We start from the raw sequence: 22,839 nt of genomic DNA, 5'->3' as shown, positions 1-22,839 counted from the left end.
ACCCTTCTGATTTATATTTATTTAATTTTCTTAAATTAATCCCAAAAAGCATTTAATTAGTCGTCACCATATCTAATAAAAGCATTATTGCCAATGGATCATAAGACTCTGTAATATACTGTAATGTTTATGTAAATTAAAATTCCAACCTATGATATCCTGGGTTGTTTTTAGTAAATAATTATTAATTTTATATGATATATATATATACTCAATATCCAAATTTCTTCAGGAAGCAAGCACAATAAAGCAAAGCAGTGGCGCTGGGAAAGGTGATGAAGGGACCTGACTCAGGATATTATTGTTTGACACCAGAGGAGTCACTGTGGGGACTCATATCACGTTTAGGAAATGAGCAGATAATGTGCTGAGATAAGAGCTTGCGCTGCTGTGGACCGAAGGTGAAGGTGAGAGCTTCATCTCAAGTTAACATGCCTTTCTACTGAAGGAGAAATGAAAGTCAGAGCAGACAGAGGTGGAGGGCTGGAGCAGTTCAGCCTCGTCTCAGTTCATGAAGTTTCTGAGCCACACTTTCTAGTTCAGACTCGATGACAGCCAGACTCTCAATATCAGCATCCTGAAGAGAGAGAGAGAGAGAGAGAAAATCAGTGCCTGACTTATTTTTATTCATATTCATATCCCCTTTTTTATTTGTTGATGTTAAAAAAGCATAAGTGCACACGGTGGGGTCCAAAAATCTGAAACCACATTGAAAATATAGGATTCATTTATTTTATTTTATTTTATTTTTTACACCTGGAAATAAATCGAAAGTCTTAAGATTTTGCAAAAATTAGATTACATTCAGCACTATTTTTGCTTCCACTGAAGCATACAAGATGCTCTTTGGAATGTTCTCAAATAATGCTGAGATAACATGGATCATCTGTAGATGGCACACAGGTAATAATTGTTTCTTAATTTAATAAAGTCCCTAAATGTAATAACCTTTGGTCCAAATGCAATAAAGGCCCTAAACATTTTGATCCTTAATGTATACAAAGGTGTCTGAAGGTTGTTTGGTATATTTAAGGTAAGGTTGTTAAATATTAGTATGTATGTAGATATAATGTTTATGCATTATACTAAATATCATTAGCTTTTAAAAAATGCTGATGACATTAGTATTGCTGGTAAATGTCAGTGGTACAGTTTATTTACTTTACATTCAGTTTCGTATGTTTTACTGACCAAAAGTCTTCATTAAAGAATTCATTCTCATCTATATCCTTTATTCTATTTAATTGGAATAAATATATGAGGTTATATATATTTTTAAAACTATATATATTTAATAATAAATTGCTCACACTTACTAAATTCACTGATCATTAATCACTACACTCACTAGTCAATTATTAATAAATGGTCAGTAGGAGCTGTAAACATTATCACTGATACATTAGAGCCTTCATTACATTTAGGACCACAAAGAATTACATGCCAGGTCTTTGTTACATTTATTAAATCCATTCATTATATTTAGGGCCGTTCTTACAATTAGGACATAAATTATTATATTCAGGGCCTTTAATACATTTAGGACCAATAGTTATTACATTTAGGGCCTTTATTACATTTAGAGCTCAATGTTTATTACATTTATGAAGGGCCTTTTTACATTTAGAACCAAACTGTTATTACATTTAGGGCATGTATTACATTTAGGACCATTTACTGTATTATATTTATTCCCCTTAACATTGTCAGGTTTTGCAGAAACTTGTAGAGTCATTAAAGCAAAATGGGGTACATACCAAATACTAAGATTATCATTAAATTCATGATAATTTTTTAATGCACTAGTGGTCTCAGACTTCTAGACCCCCCAGTATAAATTGGTATAGGAGAATGGTATCCAGTTAGGGTTAGGTGTCATTAGAACACATTATTATACCTCTGTCTTCCTACTGGCACTGCCCTCCTCATCCCTTTTGTCCTCTGGTTCAGTCTGCGCCATAAGCTGCAGCTCCTGCTCCTCTGGGCTCCTCCGCAACTCTCCCTCTTTCTCCACTTGTTCCTTAGAGTGATGCGGTGCTTCCCAGTTGCTTTCCAACACTGGGCTTGTCTCCACTTTTTTGTGGGCCAGCTTGCTCATGCGACTCCAGCGCTTCATGCCAAACTCTCTCTTTTCCTCCTCCTCCTCCTCCTCCTCCTCCTCCACCTTTTGCTCTTCTTTTGAATTTGTTCCCTCCTTTTCAGCTCCCTTTTCCATGATGGATTGCTTTACCTCAGGATTTGCTTCCAAAGCATCTGTGACTGTGGCCCCTGCAGATAAAAAGGGGAACAAGTTATGATTGTATGATCATATCTTCTCTCTCTCTCTCTTTATCTCTGTCTCCTCTCACTTATTATTCTAGACACACACAAACACACACACACTTTCTCTAGAAAGGCCCCATATACTATTGTGCAGCATCAGCAAAGACACCACTCTTCTAAATGAAATTCTCTCTCTTGCCAGCTTGCCTGGAGAAATCAGCCCCACATTCCCTGGCCTTCTATGTTCTTCTGTACTGCTGAATATAGATTTCCAAATAATTGCTTCTATTAACAAATGTAAAAGGGGATATACAATATGTAAATGTTCACTTCACTTGAAAAAAATGTGTTAATTCAGAATGCCTTGCAATGTCATCAAATGCAGTGCTAGAGACTGTTGTGATGATTACTATGGAAATTATTTTGATTTGTAAATGTATATGTGTGCATTCTTATCTGTTATTTAACCCATAGTCATGACAATGGCTTAGATATGGTTTCAACTGTTTATAAATATCTAAGGCAGGGGTGTCAAACTCATTTTAGGTCATGGGCCAGATTGGACTATGTATAATAGTATGCAGGACTTTTTATTTAAATCACATACAGTATTTTGCATTGTGTATTAAAATGATAAAATCATTTATTACAAAAACTGGATTGCAAATATGTATCTTTAAAGTAATATTCCAAGTTAAATACAAATTAAGCTCAATCGACAGAATTTGAGGCATAATGTTGATTACCACAAAATTTTATTTCAACATGTCCCTCCTTTCCATTAAAAAAGAAAAAATCTGTGTTACAGAGAGGCACTTACAATGGAAGGGAATGTGAGACAATCTGTAAACATTAAAATACTTACTGTTTTTAAAAAGGGCCGAGTTGAAATAATTTTTTGTGGTAATCAACATTATGCCACAAATGCTGTCGATTGAGCTTAACTTGTATAGAACCCGGAATATTCATTTAACTAAACTTTATCATATGAACAACAACTGTAATAACTCATTTAATTTCATTAACGTTGTACACAAAACAGTATTTGTTTCATTTTGGCATGACTGAGAGCAAAGGCTTGCGGTTCATTCTTTGAGACGACGTTGCAATAATAATGCAGAAGCTATGACTGATTCAGTGAGTTTATTCAGTGAAAGACTCGTCAGACTAATAAATTGTAGGTCGGTGAATCATTTGAGGACAGTCATTAAAAGTACAGACTCATAAGATTCCCTTGTTTGAATATCGGAATACACCAGTCACACTCTGGTTGTTGTTGAGCGCAGCCAGCACACACAACACAATAAAAGGTGTGTTGTTTTACTGTTATGATCTAAGGTGAATTAAGCTGAATAAAAATGCCTAACCCTAAACCTAACCTTAACCCTAACCCCAATCTAACATAACCCCAACCTTTTCTGTATATTTTTAGCAAACTATATGTAATACTGAGGTGGTGCACACTGACTGGTGAGTAAATATCTCTCTCCAATTCCTGTGAAGTTATATATTGATGTACCTTTGCAATTAGTAGTGCCCTTCGAAATGGACATATACACAGGGTTGGGGAGTAACGGAATACACATAACGGGAATACTAATTTAATATACAAAATATAAGTAACTGTATTCCACTACAGTTACAATTTAAATCGTTGGTAATTAGAATACAGTTACATTCAAAAAGTATTTTGATTACTGAAGAGATTACTTTGCATTTTATTGTCATTTGTTTCATTTAATATTTAGTCCTTTCAGATGGAAAACATTTATCCATATAAATGATGCGATCCAAAGTGCATTTGAACAGCGGTGAAACACTTTCTTATGATGTGTTACATTCATACGAGCAGACAGAGAAGTACGTTTGAAGTAAGTTTGGAGCAGAAGAAATAGAAATAAACCTTGTGTAAATTGTCAGCTTTACGCTAAGCTAAAATGCTATTTCTAGCCATTTTACATGCACGTTACCAGACACGATCATATTTTTTTATCAAGAAAATTCACATTGGATCATATTTTTTTTTTCTAATAAGACCTTTGATATTAGGGCAAAAATCATATTCTTGATAATAATTTTTGTATTGTTTTCCTGTAAAAACATCTAAACATCTTTAAAACAAGATCAATTTGATTAATCTTGTTTTAGAAACAACACTGCGTAAGATATTTAGGTTTTTCAGAGAATGTATTTTTAACATGTGTATTTAGTCTTACTGTACTGGAAGAGTTTTTATAGTCAAAACATGTGAAAAAATCTACCAGTGCTGAAGAAGTAATCCAAAGTATTTAGAATACGTTACTGACCTTGAGTAATCTAACGGAATACATTTTACAGCATGTATTCTGTAATCTGTAGTGGAATACATTTCAAAAGTAACCCTCCCAACCCTGTATATACAGTATAAGCTCCCTATGATTTAGAATATCATTTAAGATGGCGGAATACCCTGTGAAGTCCACTTCGCTGGACACTTTTGGAACATACCCCAAGTTTAGGGCCGCTTTAAGCAAGCTGTAGCAAGCTGGCTGATCTGGGTTGTCCTCAACATCAATTACTGGATCAATGCAGTGGGCCTAAGAGCAGCAGGGAATTAATTTCATAGATGGAGGCACTCAGCGTAGTCATCTATCCACACCGGACTGTTCACTTAGCGAGGCTAAATTCTTCTATCAATCTTCATTTCTGACCCCCATCCTTCCTCACTCCTGATTCCTCATCCCCTCATCTCCTGTTTTAGAAACAATCTCCTGCTCTTATTCTGAACCTCTTCAATGAAATTAGTTATTGCCTTTTAATGAATTCTCCAAAGAGATTTCTATCTCTCACACACATGCAAAGAATAGTCATTATCTTCCTATTGATCGAATGTACGAGAGTGACAAATGTTTAGGAAGAAAACTAAGGCTATTCATTCAGTACCATGGGCTGAAAGTTGTATACACCTGATCTGTGATCAGATTCCACTTTGTTACACATCATGAGGGTTGATGTACTGAACTAAAAGATGCACTCTGACAGCGGCATATACACTGATGAGCCAAAACATTATGACCACCTGCCTAATATGCTGTTTGTCCTCCGCGTGCCACCAAAACAGTGTCGACCCACCGAGGCATGGACTCTACAAGATCCCTGAAGGTGTCCTGTGGTATCTGGCACCAAGACATTAGCAGCAGATCCTTCAAGTCCTGTAAGCTGCGAGGTGATGCCACCGTGGATCGGACTTGTTGGTCCAGCACATCCCACAGATGCTCAATCGGATTGAGATCTGGGGAATTTAGAGGCCAGGGCAACACCTTGAACTCTTTTCATGTTCCTCAAACCATTCCTGAATAATGTGTGCAGTGTGGCAGGGTGCATTATCCTGCTGAAAGATGCGACTGCCATCAGGGAATACCACTGCCATGAACGGGTGTACCTGGCCTGCAACTATGTTTAGGTAGGTGGCACATTGATGTCCACGTGAATGGCAACCCAGGGTTTCCTAGCAGAACAGTGCCCAGTGCATCACACTCCCTCCACTGATTTGTCATCTTTCCACTGTGCATCCTGGTGCCATCACTTCCCCAGGTAAAGGCACACACGTACAAGGCCATCCACATGATGTAAAAGAAAATGGGACTCATCAGACCAGACGACCTTCTTCCATTGCTCCAAGGTCCAGTTCCAGTGATCGCATGCCCATTGTAGGTGCTTTCGACAGTGGACAGCGGTCATCATGGGCACTCTGACCAGTCTGCAGCTACGCAGCACCATACGCAGCAGGGTGCGATGCACGGTGTGTTGTGACACATTCTTCCCATAACCATAATTAAAAATTTTTGTGACTTGTGCCACAGTAGACCTTCTGTCAGTTCGGACCAGATGGGATAGCCTTTGTTGCCATTGTGCAACGATGAACCTTGGGCACCCAACACCTTGTCGCCACTTTGTGGTTTGTTTCTCCTCGGACCAGGGGGCACCCCACAAGCCTTGCAGTTTCAGTGATGCTCTGACCCAGTCGTCTGGCCATAACAATTTGGCCCTTGTCAAGGTCGCTCAGATCTTTACTCCTGCCCTTTTCTCCTGCATTTAACACGTTGACTACGAGAACCGATTGTTCAATTACCATCTAACTGTAGGAGATTGGTTGCCAGGGACAGCAGTTTTTTTTACCACAGAATATTGTGATTAACCAATCAGAATAAAGTATTCAACAGAACAATGTAATAAGTCATGTTACATTTCAATTTCATAATTACCTTCTATATTGTGAGTCAGATCATTTTTCTCCTTTTGAAGGAGGCGTTTCTTCTCATCCTCCTGTTTCTCCTCATCCCTTATTGTTGCCTCCTCCTGTGACTCTCTTTTCTCCTCCGGGTTCATGGAGTTGGTGATGTGATTGCTAGCATTCTCATTTTCTTCATGCTCCTCCTCCTCAGCAGCAATCTTGTTCCTTTTTTGAGACTCTTGCTCTGTCTCCTCACTCTCCCTGGAGCTCTCTTCGCTGGCTCCTCTCTTCTCTGCAGCCTCTTCTGGCTTTTCCATGGCAACCAGCATTGACTGATCATCTGTGGGATGGCAAAGGGTTATGTTCAGGGTAAGTGCTCATTTCTGTATCATTTCATCTGAACAGCTCTAACGCTCACATAACATTTCACAAAATACAGAAAACATGCCCTGCCAGCTCTTCACCTTAAAATAGTAAAATAGTAAATTAACTAATAAATATATAATCAAATGAACAAATGAACGAATTAATTAATGAATGAATGAAAGAATGAAGGTGTCTGTTTTGTTTCAGGTCAAAGTCCTTCAGGTTTGAGGTGTCTACCAAGGATTTTTCTACAGTGCATGCCTTTTAATGGAAGTGCACAGCTGTGGAACAAGCCATTCAAATGTTTTTTCTTTGGATCAATTTTTCTGATCTCAACAGTGCAGTTCTTGCACAAGCACATACAGATGCTGTTTTTCAAACATGTTTACCTCCAGAAAAAGGCCTGTGACAGCTGACTGCTCACCTCACTGCACAAAGAGATCTCAGGATTTGTTAAATACTAAAGACTAACACTGACACTGCCACTGGCTGCACTGAGTTGGATGCATCAGATAGAATGCACAGTAAACAAATATTAGTTTGAGTTTACAGTATATTCCTAGCTTCTAGTTGCCGGACTTTCAAAGTATAATTTACAGTAGTAGTCCTACAATTTACTGCAATTTAAGTGATTACTGTATTTTACAGAAATTACTGTAATGTAGCAGTGCTGTGTTGTAGAATCACAATTATCATCTATATTTTTTATCTACAATGTTTGTTAAAGGTGAAGTATGTAACTTTTTTGATGCCAAAATACGTTCTACTATCCCTGTTTATTGTTCATTGTTCAACTATAAGTAAGCCATTCATGGGTTTACCTCCCTCAAAAGTATAAATACTGAGCCTCCCAGGCACTATGTTTATAGTTTGAGCAGCCCACTCAGCCCCACCCATCCCTTTCTAGCTCAACCTATAGTGTGAGTTTGGGGCGTGGCTACTTGTAGTAAACTGTTCAGCCAGGAGAATATGAACATCCATGGTAGACGTGTACAGAGGAAAAGAAATTTAGCTTCGCCAAATTTTTACAAGTTGGAGGACTTTGAGGGATTTTTTGTGGTTTGATGGAGACCTCAAACTTGACAAGTTGCTTCTCGACAATTAGCCTAAATTACACTCAAAGTATTGCCAAACAAGTTAGCTCATTACTGTCGAGCTCCAGATAAATTCGTAAGATACTCTGAATATTTATCCCCTGCACATCAGCTGCCGTTCAATCCAATGATGTTATCAGACGACCCGATTCCTAACGCTTTCTGTCTGGTGTGTATATGTTATAGTGGTCTTGTTTATTATGACGTGAAACATTTATCACCTTTCATTTAGTATAGCCTATCTGAGCATATGGAATCAGAAAGTGCAAAAGAATGTAATGAGTCTAAGGCGTGTTGGCAAAGATGGTTTGAAAACACTTTATTTTTGTAATTCTGTTTGGTGCCACTAGTAGCGTAGAAATTACATACTTCACTTTTAATTGTCACTATTTGTGAGTTTTGTATACTGAATGTTGATGTCCGTGCATGCCTGGTTGACAACATTTACTTAAAAAAAAAAAATCATGAGAGATAAAAGTCACAGCAAAGCCTAAGCATGGCAGACACCCTCCCTGATTGTTTATATATAAACTATATTATTTCTTTATTTTAACATAAGAATTACACCTCAGTGTAGACTGTATATTAAGATCAAACTTTAAATACAATGCAATGAATTGTGTTCTATAACACAATTGTCCCAGCTGGGAGAAAATGAATTAAATGTAAATAAGTCAAAGTTCTCATCAAACAGAAACACTAAACGCCGTAATGGTGACTTCAAATGAAACATTATTACCCCACAATGAAGTGTGATATTGTAATTTATTTTTTTTTTACAGTAATTTGTTGTGTTATGACAGAAAATGACCTGCATCGATTTTACAACAAAATTCTAAATACAGTATTTTATTGTGAGAGATTACTGTTAAATCTTGAAAAATCCTGGCAAATGTTTACAGTGTAAAGGTGTATTTGCAATGCATGCAGATCAAAATTCTAAAGGTCAACATATTCAACTGAGGAATAACACAAGATAGTATACTGACAAACCACTCATAAATTAAGGGATATATTTGAACAAAACATTTAGTGTTTTATGTCTGACACTGAAAAAATTACAGAATGGTATGTAGCTTTACAGCTCCCATACATATGTGTCCACAGACTTGAGGTATGATATATCCGAGACACCAGTCTCAAATCAACAAGAGCTTCTGTGTTCAGTCCAGTGTAATGCCACATAGTGGTGAGCATATTAAGAAATGTAAAGGTGCACTCAGTATTTTTTGTTTTGATATATACAGTATATAATTGTCTTGGATTTATACTGACACCTAGTGATGTGGATGCAGAATCATGCAAAAGCAGTAGTTTTTACTTACTGTAGAAATGCACTATTCACTGTCAGTTATTATTAATTTATTCTGTGAGTGAAAAGTGAGTAAATAATATTTGGCTGGTCATGTGATTTCTACATGGTGGCCCCCATTAGGCAACCCACTCCATGTAAATAGCTTTTATTAGGCTGCTGATACAGGTATGACTGGATTTCTTATCTCAAATGAGTGTACACAAATAAGTAAATAAATAAGTAAATAAATAAATAAATAAATAAATAAATACTGTGCACCTTTAATTTTACAAGCTCATGACTCTGTTAGAGAACATTTGCACTTGCATGAAACAGGTCTAATAGAAGAGACAGATGTGCCCTATGGCCTTATTCTGTCAGAATTCTGTTTGTGCAGCACTCTAGAACAGAACACATTATCACAGTTGTGATTCGCATTAACATGTGCTTTGAGAACAGAGGTTGACCGTCTTTTGAAGTCCTCTGAAGAGTGAAAACAATGCTTAAGAAAATATTTCATGCGACTGTTTTCTTTGATAGAATTTATTCTCAGCTTTTAGGTCTCTCACCTTTTCTCTCTCATATACAAAAATGGCCATACAAGTGTGCAAATAACAAAGGCCATAGACAATCAGTAAAAAAACAAAAACAAAAAACAATGTAAAGATAAATGATAAAATCACTAGGAAACACTTAATGCTAATTAACCAGAAGAAAAAAGAAATATAACAGAGTAAGCACAGAGTCACATAAAATGGCAATTAAACAACAGTGTATTCATCTCACCTGCAGCTTTCATGTCTTTAGGGAGGCTAGTCACCTGATCAGGTATGTCCCCTGGGTGCTTCAGTGCTCTCTCATTGGTTCCTGTGAAGCAGTTAGATGGGGACATGGTCACAAGTAGACAGCAGCTTCTTGGAAATAAAATGGCGTCTATGGATTCTCTTTCATAGTTCATCAGCAATATTATACAAATCTCTGCTCTACATTTCAATTGACCTACTGCTGCCAGAAAAATCCATTAGCACCCAGACACCATTCTGCTACCATTAGCTTTTCTCTACAGGATAAACAGATTTAGTTTATACATTTCTAACTTTTCTGTCTTTCAGAATGTTCCAAATCATTAATTAAGGTCATCTGATGGCGATTTTTTTTTTTTTAAATATTGTTATGTAAACTATAAGAGATCAGGAGACCAAAAATCTGAAACTTTCAACTAATTAAATTAGCCACATTTCAGACAAGCATCTAAAACATTTGGTAAATACATACATATGTACTGTATGTATGTATGTGTGAATACATAACATACATACACTCACTGGGCACTTTATTAGGAATACCTGTACACCTACTTATTCAGTATTTCTGTAACTGCTGATCTCCTGGGATTTAATCGCACAACAGTCTTTTTGACATGGAGTGCCATTTTTTATTTTTTTGTTTAATGGCTATGCCAATGACCACACCCACCCTCTTGTGAAAGTGCTTTAATGAAAGAAAACATGTCCTTTTGTACAAAATGAGTTAACACAGTTAATGTCACAAACTTTTTTTTTTTATTTGACTACTGATCACGAAATTGTGTGGGATCTTAAATATTTCTTAAATTATGTATGTACATTTTTCAAAATCAGGTTATTTTATTTATATGAGGTTTTTCGCACCTACATTCCAATCTACATCTTGATGTAATTCTTCCTCATGATCACGCAGAGTGTTTTCATCAGCTGAAAGGGAGGCTAAACTAAAAAGTTAAAATGTGACGAGACTCACGCTGCACGTGCAAGTTATTCACACATCAGAAGCTGATCAACTATTTAGCCCTTTTCGGTGAATCACACCTGCAAATTCCTAAAACTTTATATCCAGGTTTAATTTATATTTTTAATAGATATTTTAATTTTCTCTTTTAATCGTTTAATGTAATTTTGAGTGTGACCATGGTTTAAGGAGGGTGTTTAATAGTGGTGTTTTCCTTATTACATCGCATGTTTTTCTGAAAGCAAAAAGAAACAAATGAAACGCGGAATGTAGGCTGTCATCCGCGCAGCCTGACCGAATCATCGCTGGCGCTTTTTAACTTGCACGATTAACTGAACGTGAAGCGTGAATGGCTTGCTTGCGCTGTGCAAGTCTGTTGGGTATACTGCAGTCTTGTCACATTTTAACTTTTGGTTTAACCTCCCATTCAGCTGATGAAAATACGCTGTGTGATCATGAGGAAGGATTTAATCAAGATGCAAACTGGAATGCAGGTGCGGAATTTCATATAAATAAAATAGTCTACTCCACTCTCGCCATTGCTGGCGTGCCAGTGATTACTCCTCCAAGTGCCACAGGTTGCCGACCCCTGCTCTAGAGTTTACTCAGAATGGTGCTAAAAACAAGAAACATCCAGTGAGTGTCAGTTCTGTGGACGGAAACGGCTTGTTGATGAGAGAGTTCAATGAAGAATGGCCAGACTGGTTCGAGCAGACAGAAAGCTACGGTAACTCAAATAACCACTCTGTACAATTGTAGTGAGCAGAATAGCATCTCAGAATGCACAACAAGTCGAACCTTGAGGCGGATGAGCTACAACAGCAGAAGGCGACATTGGGCTCTTTATTAGGACCATAGTGTTCCTAATAAAGTGCTCAGTGAGTGTAATTGTCTGTTTGTTTGTTTTTTATTATTGTAATCACTCCCTTAAAGCTAAAGTGTCTTACTTAGTTAATGTTAAAATACTTTCTCCTATGCCAGCTTTTTATGAAGAGACAACTATAAGTTAGCCATTCGTAGCTTGATTTTCTTGAAAACTGTAAATGCTATGTGTCTTTGGTCCTTTAAAATTGCTGTTTGGTGATGTTAGTGGTGCAAAAATTACACTTCAGCTTTAATGTTTTTATTTTCTGATGTAAAGCAGTTTGATCTGCATTATTATTATTATTATTATTATTATTATTATTATTAATAATAATAATTATGCTGACCCATTTGAATATGGAGTGCCAACTCTTACCTTCCTCTGCAATCTCTTGCAACTCTCTGAGAAAGTTGCGGTGGCGAAGGATTGTCACGAGCCTGTCATCTGCAAAGTAAACATATGGGTTTTCATGTTTCCGTTGTTCACCCAGAACTCTAGGAAAAATGCTCTCACTGTCTCCAAACCCCAAATCATATTCAGGTTTTTTTTTTACATTATTTGTGTTAATTGCATTGAAATGTAATGCCTCTCCTGAGCTGCACTATTAATCATCAAACTCGCTGAGAGAGAACAGAGAGAGGATGTGCGTGAGAGAGAGTGTGTAAAAGCAATAAAGAGAGGGGAAAGAGAGATTTGCACCGAATAAAAGTTGAGACAAGCTTTTCCAGTTCTGCTGACCGAGAAAGAGTGCAGAGTCGGCTGCTCACTCCATGGCAATACTATTCACTTGTTCTTCACTTTCTCTCTCAAAATGTCTGTATTCTTGTTTCTTCCCTGCTGAAAAGACCAGCTTAGACCAGCATGAATTTCCAGGCTGGTTTGGTGCTATTCTGGCTGGTTGACCAGTACAGTGGTGCTCACCACCAAAACTTGACTGGTGAAACTGGCTCACCAGTCTGATCTTGCTGGCATTTTTACTCTCTTTTTAAATTTCTGCTTTCTTTCAGTAATCTCTGTCCTCCTTTTCTCTCTCTCTCTCTCTCTCTTTCTCTCTCTCTCTCTCTCTCTTTATCTCTGTCCTTCACTGTCTTTGTCCTAGACTTATTGTCTACTCTCTCACATGGTGTTTCATTTATCTGCTGTAAGCGTTATCTCTGTAACAATAGCTGCCCTTTTAATAGAATGATTGATTTTCCAACTATTAAATTATCAAAGACAAACCCCTGTGATGTTACTGTATAGTGCAAGGCAAAACTTCTCTGGTAAAGCCATTAATTACTTTTTCCATTAACTTTCAGCTATCAGGAACGTGCAGTCACAGCAGCACTGAGCACATATTGATCATGATCAGGAAGGTCACTGCTGATGTTAGGGAATAGGAGCACCCAAGTGCAGCTACATATATGGAAACAGTAGTCCAGGGTGTCGCTAATGCTGGGACTCACCAGTGCTTAGGGTTTCAAGGCAGTCCTGGGACACTGGGATGGGGTGAGGCTTGGACAGAGCATCCGCAATGACTTCCACAATACACTTCATCACCTATACGAAGACAGAAAGACATGTTGGAATAGGAGAATCCATGAAGGTTTAAGCTGTTTCACAAGTTCACTGGTTCATATAGTCCTGAAGCATATTAATGTAAACGGATTTGGCATGCTGTCTATAACGGAGGGGCTCTAGCACAGGGCTGCATGGGCTTGAGCTCTGAGCTCTGAGATCTATCTGACTAAAGTGAGAAATAGACACTTTTAAAATAATATTTGGTATAGGAATTATAAAATATAAAGCTAGAGATGGAGAGGTGGAGGGATGCAGAAAGAATCATCAAGAATTGTGCTTATACAGTATATCCTTATTATAGGCTAGATAAACAAGCTCCTCCCAAACTTTTGTTTGGAACTTCATTCTGTCAACAAAGGGCAAAAAATATTTATTGAGTAAAATGTTGTAATATGATAAGAATGCATCACTACTGCCGAAATAATTCAATTTATATTAGATTTGCAGTTTTTAGGCAACTTTTGAATAGCAATGCAGCATCCAGTGTTGCTTGGTAATTTCACCAGATTTTTTGATATGAGATCATTTAATCCAAGTAAAAGTTAGGTTGTCTACACATTAAGAAAAATGTATGACTGTTGTTTTTCTCACAAGTGTTCTAACTGCAATCTTTGATACTGACAGACACAATAAAGAATAATTGACATTAAAAAAAAAATGATACCTTGAAATGTTGGAATAGAAGAATGTAGGGTTGTGCACAAGTAATCGATTAATCGAGTGCTCATTCAGCTTTAAATATTCGACTAAAGTATGTTTCTATGAGTAAGTACACATGTTTTTTGTTTTGTTTTTTCATTTTTGAATCTAGATCTCGTTGTTTATGCATAGTGCTCATTTGTTCATATGAAAAAAAATGGTTTGAAAGTTGAAGGTTGAACTTAAATTCTAAATTTCAAGTAATCATTTTTTTTATGTGTTTCAGTACTAGACTACAAAATTATTCGAAATGCCATCCCTGGAAGAATTCATGACATTTTATGCTCTTTTAACACAGAACAGCACTTTTGGTCAATACTAGAGAGACTGCTGATATTTCTCACTAAAGTCCGTATCGAGTAATATTTTGGCATTGTGTTTCACTTGTTCATGTGATCAATCTGGTAGAGGTCACAGCATTATCATGTTAATAATATCTCAAAGTCTCTGTCTGCAATATTTATCCAGCCTTACTGTCTTACATTTCACTTTCAATAAATGTCATTCCCTACTCAGTGCTTTCATCCCTCCCTCCTGTCTCTGCGATTTATTTGGCTCTGCATTCCCACATAGATAAACATTTCTCTGTTGTCAGGGAAAAACAGCCTCTCTTGCCAAAGCTGAACTGTTGCAGAAATGGCATTATCATTTTACTTAGGAGAACTGCATCTGATCTGTTGCTAACTTCACTTTAGCTGAGTGTTTTTATTAGTAGATAAGATTGCTCTGATGAGGAATTTGACTTGCCATTTGCTGAATAGACATTTATTAAATACAAAATGTAAGAAAGAAATGAACATCTGTTACCAGATTCTTAAAAACAAATAAACATACAATAGATACAGAAAATGAGAAAGAGATAAGTGGAAATGAACATCAGCGTATGGGTATATATACAGTTCCATGTGTTCTATTTTTCCCTTAATGGAATATTGGCACAGATCTACACATTTATAGAGATTTTCCAGCTATCTCTGTGTATCAACACAGTCCCTCTCTAAAAGTCTCTATATTTTTCAATGCCAAGAACAAGAAAGTGGTATGTAGTCATCTCCACCTTATTAAAGATTCAGTATTCTATGTTAAATAATTGTAACCCAACCTCAAGTTTAAATTCAGTTCAACATAGGTTAAGCACACTTTGCAATCATCTGTAGTTGGTAGCCTCCTCCCAGTAACCACACATAGCACCAGCTGTCATTAGGCTGAAGTCGTGTTGTTGACTCACAGTCTCACTTCTGCTGCTCTCCTCCACACTTCCTGACAACATGGACTACTGTTTCTGTCATTCTGTGCATCCTTATGCTCCTATTTCTCATACTGCTACTCCAAATTCACTTTAAAATCCAAAGCACTTGTGAAAGTAGTTATTTGAAATCATTTTGAAATTGAAGTCAAAGATTTAGTTTGTTAAGACAATGATTTATAAATGCTTACCTTCACGTCCTTATCATCCATGTGACCTGGGGACACAGGCACTGAGAAAACTGCACGGAAGAGAGAATGCTTTGGTCAGCAAAACCATAATGCTATAATACGATATGATTGCCTGACTATAGACCTTATTCAGAGAAGCGCTATATTATTTTTGGACAGGATTGACAATGAAGTTGAGGGATTGATTGACAGTCTGTACCAGGGGGTGCGGTATTTGGTTTGAATTTGTGGAGAGACATTTTTTTAATGGATTTACCCTAGTGGGTCAGAGAAAAGGGTTAGGATCAGTCTAAAAAGTTTATCTCAACACTTCTGAAAGTAACATTGTCTTTCTGAACAGATTAGATTTCTGCACACCTTGCACCGTTACCCGCTGCTGCTTCCATGAGCACAGCACTCCGTAGTCCTCAAAGTGATGATGATTATCATGTTGATGTTGACACATGTGAAAATAGACCCTTTTCTCAAACTGATGATGCACTTCCGCCTTATTTAGCATCGTAAATAGTGTACATTTATAACATTATGCTTTGTGTTATATTACGCTGGAATTCATTTTAAAATCTAGTTATTACAGCTGCTGAGGGAGTAACAGTAAATTTGGCATCTTCTCTCTTCTGACTGTCATAATCCACCACTCTCTATTTTTATTCCTCTTGTGAAAAGTCATGAAAACGTAACAGTGGATTTTTTCTTTTGCTGTTGGAGCAAATGGGTAAGCAAAAATCATATTTGCTGTGGCCTCCTATTCACTGTTATAGAAGTTTACCATGCAATAGACCTTTTTACAGACTGTGATGATGCATTTCAGCCTTATTTAACAGTGTAAATCTCCCAATCTTTTTATATTATACATTTTTTAAATATTGAGTGTAAATTTATAACATTATATTTGTGTTATATTTCCCTGGAATTAGTTTTAAAAAATGAATTGCCACAGCTGCGAGGGGGTTTCTATTACAGCTGCTGAGAGAGTGACAGTAAATTTGGCATCTTCTCCCATTTTACTGTCTTAATCCACCGCTTTTTATTTTTTCTTCTTCTAGAAAGTCATTCAAATATAATAGTGGATTTTTTCTTTTGCTCTTGGAGCAAATGGGTAAGTGAAAATAATATTTGCTGTGATCTCCCATTCACTCCCATTCACCGCTGTCGAAGTTTACCCTGCAAACGTTTACTTACGCGTTTCAAAGTATGAATATTTTCCTCACACCATTCCATAAAAAAAATAAAAAATAAATAAATAAATAAAAATAGCTTACAGCACCTTTAAGGAAAAATAGAGGTAAAAGTGTGCTTTTGAAGAGGGCCTCATTCCCATCCTTGGGGCCCCCAAATAAGAAAATCTACCCATAGTCTGTACAATGGCATACATTGTATAAAGCTGTATAAAGTTTTTAGATAACATAATTTTTACATCTCATATTTCCTGAAATCGTTTGTCTACTGAAAATGCATTGGAAATATGTATAATTAAATGATTCGTCAGAGGAATGTTCAAAAACAGTTTAAACAACAGTAGCCTATACAACACATTTTTATTCACGTCAAAAATTAAATATGGCGAATAAGGTCTATTGTCGAAACAATTCAACCAGTAGTGTAGTTTAGCACATACGCTGTATGCCCACCTCTTTTTAAGGATTTTGCGTATGCTCACCTAAAATCAGTGAAGATACGTATGTGTGCCAGAACAAATGAGTAGGCTTTTGACTTTTCTGCGATGCCGCAGCACCGTTGAGTGAATTGTGATTTTTTTTTTTTTTTTTTATGTTTAAAAACTTACAGAGATTCTCACGCACGGAGCAGCAGGAAGCAAGAGCGCTGAACACACAGGAATAGTTCACCCCAAACAACAAGATTTTTAGAAATACATCTCAGCTTTGTAGGTCCATACAATGCAAGTGAATGGCAACAAAAACTCTGAAGCTCCAAAAATTGCATAAAGGCAGCATAAACATAATACATCAGACTTCAGTGGTTTAATCAATGTCTTCAGAAGCGATCTAATCAATTTTGGTTGAGAACAGACCAAAATATAACTCCTTTTTCACTGTACATCTTGCTATTGCAGTCTCTAGGCAGGATCATGATTTCAAGCCTGATTACACTTCCTAGTGCTTGATGCATGCACAGAGCTCTAGATGGAGCTAGGAAGTGTAATCGAGCTTGAAATCATGATCGCCAATGAAACTGCTGATGTCAAGATTTATAGTGAAATTCGTGTTGCATTTTGGTCTGTTCGCCCCCAAAACTGATTGGATCGCTTCAGAAAACATGCATTAAAACACTGGAGTGGTATGGATTACTTTTATACTTCCTTTATGATTTTTGGAGCTTACATTTTTGGTCACCATTCACTTGCACTTCAAGAGATGGGATATTTGCAAACCAATCATACTTTCCGTTTCAGTAAGTGGTGGGACATGTGTAGCGTCTATTACAGTGAAATGCTGAAGCACCAGCAGCGCTAGAGTTGTCATAATTTATGCTGTAAATTTACTTCGCTGCTAAACGTGAACATATTTATGCATTTAAATAGAGCCTTTTTTTTTATCGTAAGATCAAATCATTTCAATTTATAATTATTAGAAAAGTTCACTTTACTAAACACATATTAGCACATTATAGTACACAAAAAAATAAAACAAATAACCATTCATTTGTATGTATATAGTAATGTAAGATAAGATTACTAGACTCATATTAGCTAAAATGCTTAACAGTTTATTATGCATTAGTTCATGAGCGTCTTGCATCCTTTTTTTTAATTTTTTTTTTACATTCAATAATCATTGAATTTCATTAAAAATCTGTTTTGGGAATTTTAAATGATCCATTCAAAATCAAATCCTCTTGGCTAAAAATCTAAGAGGGCACGTGCCCCCTCAGTTAGTTTATTAATTTGAATTGATATAAAGTTTTACCCAATTTCCTAGTAATAAATACAACATTTAATCAAACCTATTAATTTAAATAGATAGGCTATTTAACATCAAGTTATCATACCAAGGTTTTTAGTACTGTACAGTACACCATGCCAGCAAGAAACTTTCTAACCCAGACACACATTTTGTGGGCTCATAAAGGACTATGACAACAACACACCATAATATATATATATATATATATATATATATATATATATATATATATATATATATATATATATATAATAAAAAATAAATATTCTTTACACATTTTAGGCTACATCTGTATATATTTTACAGACCGGATGTGTGCGTTATGATTCACAATATGCCCATCTCTTCAGTCACCACTACACCACTGAATTCAGTTTGAATGTCGAAATAACTTATATTCGTAGTGTTTCCGCGACTTTTGTACCACGATTAACTGTCCACATGTGCTTTATTTCACCTCATTTCTTACACGAGATCGTTCAACTGAAGTAAACTAAGTTGTCAGTATGTTGAGAATAAGAAAAGACTGTTGTGTTCCTCGCAAGTGTTATATTCGCTGTCCTTGGTGCTGACAGACACGACAAGGCATCGCTCGGATGTAAAAACATGTATACTGTCAACAGAATCGATACATCATTTACAGCTAAATCTAAATATGTCGACAACATAACGTGTTACACACTTACCAAAATTCACCAGCACCGCGAGACCAACGCATCCTCGTGCAATCATTTTCGTAACGTGAAGTGCAGGCGACCGTTGACAAACGACTGAACGGAAATGAATGAACGTTAGTACTTTCCTCTGTTCGGAGTGAGTGAAAACACTCGCTGATTTATGGATGCATTATGCGGTTAAGGCGTCTGGGCTTCTTCGTTTCGCCGGATCCACAGACTGATGTCGCTTCCAACACACCACTATACCTCAATGTCACTGTACTCACTACCGCAGAGATGCCGCCTTTATATAGAAGAACTGATGAAGAGGAAATGACATCAATGAAAACCAAAGCTGCTCAGTACACATCAGCAGCACAAAATGCTGAAGACCTTTATTCAAGATAACAAACAACATAGAAGTAATTGAAACATGGATGCCTGTTTTTCCCCTCATGGAATAGGTGATAAGGTCCCATCAAGATCCCATTACTCAATGAAAATCTCATTGAGCACAGCAATGATGTGTGATATCCATAGGATTTTGGATATACCTACAGTAAGGTCATAAACATTTCCACAAGTGCATTGTAAAATCGAATAAGTTAGCAGAACTCAAAAAAATGTAGACAAGTTAATAAACTCGCAAGTTTAAGTTAATAGAACTTGCAGATTTTAATTTTATAGTACACATGCCTATTAATTGCTCTTAACTTGAAACACTGAGTAAGCTAACACATACATTTTGTAGGCACATTAAATTTAACACTTTGGCTGAACTTATAATTAACAAGTAATCTCAACTTAAATACTTAAAGGAAACTGAGCTAGTACTACCTAGAGTTAGTTCCTGAAAAAAAGATACAACTCAACTCAGAACAATAAAACAATTCAGGTTACTTAAAAGGAAACAGTGTCTTTAACTCAAAAGAAAGAGAATGTTCTAAATACTCATCAAGGTTAATTTATTCGCACAAATTTGTATGATTACATTTTTCCCTGCTCAAAACATTTAATTATTTTGAGCATTAGGGTTTACAGTGAGTGAAATATTAAATGGACAAGTCACATTTCACAAAGCAGTCATCTAGTCCCAAAGAAAGCTGAATGAAAGCCAAGTTGTGAAATAGCTATTGCTTATAGTTATTGTGTCAATCTGAATCTTTGTGCTGAATACAAAATAGAGGCTGGTCAGGAGTGCCTGCCATTCAACACAGAATGTTATTCAATTAGATATGGACTGCAATAAACGTTGGCATAGACTGTGACTGATGGACCTCAGGGGAACCATATGTGATTACACCACCAATTAACTTACTGAACACAGATAAGATGAATTAGGAAGAGAATGGCAGGAAATGTAAAGAGTGAAAATGAGCAGGAGTAAGATTATTATAGAGTACATGTGATAATTAAAATATCTGTGGGAAACTAAATTGATCTAAACTTGCACATAACATACACTGAAAATAATTATGTGTTGGATTTATTTAAAATATATATGCAGTATTTTTGCATCACGCAAAACTTATGGTCATTCTATGTCAGCATAACTAGAAAACCTTTGTTAGATATACACAAATGTATCATTCAACTTTATTTACATAAAAAGGTATGCCACACAAATAAGATTAAACAACTAATAGCACATTGTTTCCTTCAGTATTATTGTTTCTACCTATATTTAATTGACTCAAAAGAAAATAATGACTGAAGTCTGTCATCAAACAATTGATTACCCAAAGAAGTGCAGATAAAACTACATTTTAGCTACGCACATTCACATGCAAAGGAAAGACGACATGGTTTGAACAAGATCCAACTTCACCAAAGGGAACACTAATCACTCTAATGGTGACTTAACACAAAACAACATCAATAATACTAAAAAGAGCTCAAATCTCTATGAATTCTTTATAACAACCAATTAAATGCCCCAATTAGTTCCTTTTGAACAAACAAAAGTGCTTAAATTATTCAAGTGCAAGGGCCTATGGGTATTCCCAAACAACATTTATGTTAAACAATTTTATGGATTTTTAAGCCAGAGAAACTCAAAATTATTCATTTTCTTTATGTATCACTCTAAGTTCACATTATAATGGATATTTTGTGTTGTACACATCAATGCAAATTGATTAAAACAAACAATTATAAATATGTAAGTTTCTGAGTAAAAGTTATTTATTTTCTTAAATTATGGTTGTTGAGCCAACAAATCTTTTATATATATATATATATATATATTGTAATTCCTCTTCAGTTTAGATAATGGTTAACAGTAGGCATTTGCATGCAGATCTTATTAAACATCCCTTGTTTAGCAATTATTTGTTTAGCACTTACCGTTTTACATGTTTATAAACAAGAGGTACTGTATATTCATTTGCTTTGATGGAAATATGTTTTTTTCCACTGCAGTACCAGTATTACTGCATTATACACATAAATATTGTCCTTATAGCTCATGGAAACTGTATAGGGCTTTCATGGTGCATCCCAAGAACTCATTCAGGTTTAATTTATCACATTCTTCATTCTACCCTAGTGCTAGTGGGTAGATAATATGCACATTAGTGGATGTTTACATATTTTACTCCTATTGGGAATAGTGATTTTGAGCTGAGCAGATACATTGCAAAAAAGCTAGAAATTAGAGCCAGCAGACATTCTGACTGATGATTTGTAATGAGAAGATTATGCTGTTTCTCTCCTCTGGACAAACATAAATGGGAAAGTCAGCAGGAGTTTGTGTAAGCGAAAGAATGCCTCTAATTTTCTTCGGAGATGAAACAGGGTATTGTTTTCTATTTATATCTGTTTAAAATTGACAAAACACATACCCATTTTTACTAACATTAATTTAGTACACAGTTACTGAGTTTTACAAATGGTTTTCCAAATACTTAAAGCTGAAGTATGTAATTTCTGCGCCACTAGCGCACCAAACGGAATTGCAAAAATACATTTTGATTTTAAAACAGCTTTTTTCCTAAGCTGGGATAGGAAAAAGTATTTTAACACAGAAAAAGCTACATCAGCTTTAAGCTGTGTTTAAATTAATTAATCAAATGTATGTTTCTCTCAGTAGGAATGTACACAAAGCTGTGCAGAGTATTAGCCTTCAGGAGAAACCAAACATCTTGGAAAGTGAACTTCCATGCAGCTTTACACTCTTGAGCAGGAAAATGTATGACAAATAAAACAATTTATATGTTCTGTGGCTAAACATATGCACCAACTGATCATCTCAATCAGTCAGTTTGTCTCTTTGTATAGCTGTGTATTTTTTCTTGGAAACAGAAAATAGCTAGTACTAGCAAGCCATGCTAGACACAGAGTTCTGCAGGATAAAGTGGGTCAAAACAATATTTTTGATACTGCAAACATCACAATAAGACAGTACAGAGAACCGCTCTTGCTTTAGACATCATAGCAATAGCAAACTTAAAAGACAGTGCTCTGACTCTAACATGGCTTTTCAGACTTTGGTGATGCAGCATTCATATTCCCTTTATTGTGTTATTATTATTGTAGATTTTGCTGGTGCATAGCATGGTTATGCTTGTCCACTGGTTAGACCACTTCCAAAACAGCACTAACTAGCATAAACCAGCCTGTCAAAGCTCTTTTCAGCACGGAAGGTAATACATATAATTGAAAGGCTACTGAAGATGGAACTGAGCTATTTGCTTTACCAAT

General features: G+C 36.1%; 1 protein-coding gene across 1 annotated transcript; it reads right to left on the bottom strand.

The window, feature by feature from the left end:
- Positions 1 to 4: 4 nt before the first annotated feature.
- LOC127410298 (chromogranin-A-like) lies at positions 5 to 19,430 on the bottom strand. Its single transcript, XM_051645490.1, has 8 exons — positions 19,168 to 19,430; positions 15,558 to 15,607; positions 13,307 to 13,400; positions 12,237 to 12,305; positions 10,016 to 10,096; positions 6,507 to 6,815; positions 1,898 to 2,268; positions 5 to 577 (listed from the first exon to the last, which is right to left on the bottom strand). Exons 1-8 carry the CDS (start codon positions 19,211 to 19,213, stop codon positions 494 to 496), a joined length of 1,104 nt encoding a protein of 367 aa, XP_051501450.1. The 5' UTR covers positions 19,214 to 19,430; the 3' UTR covers positions 5 to 493.
- Positions 19,431 to 22,839: the final 3,409 nt, after the last annotated feature.

The sequence above is a fragment of the Myxocyprinus asiaticus genome, chromosome 19, assembly GCF_019703515.2.
Source record: "Myxocyprinus asiaticus isolate MX2 ecotype Aquarium Trade chromosome 19, UBuf_Myxa_2, whole genome shotgun sequence".
NCBI lineage: Eukaryota > Metazoa > Chordata > Actinopteri > Cypriniformes > Catostomidae > Myxocyprinus > Myxocyprinus asiaticus.
This window is presented reverse-complemented; position numbering and strand designations above follow the sequence as displayed.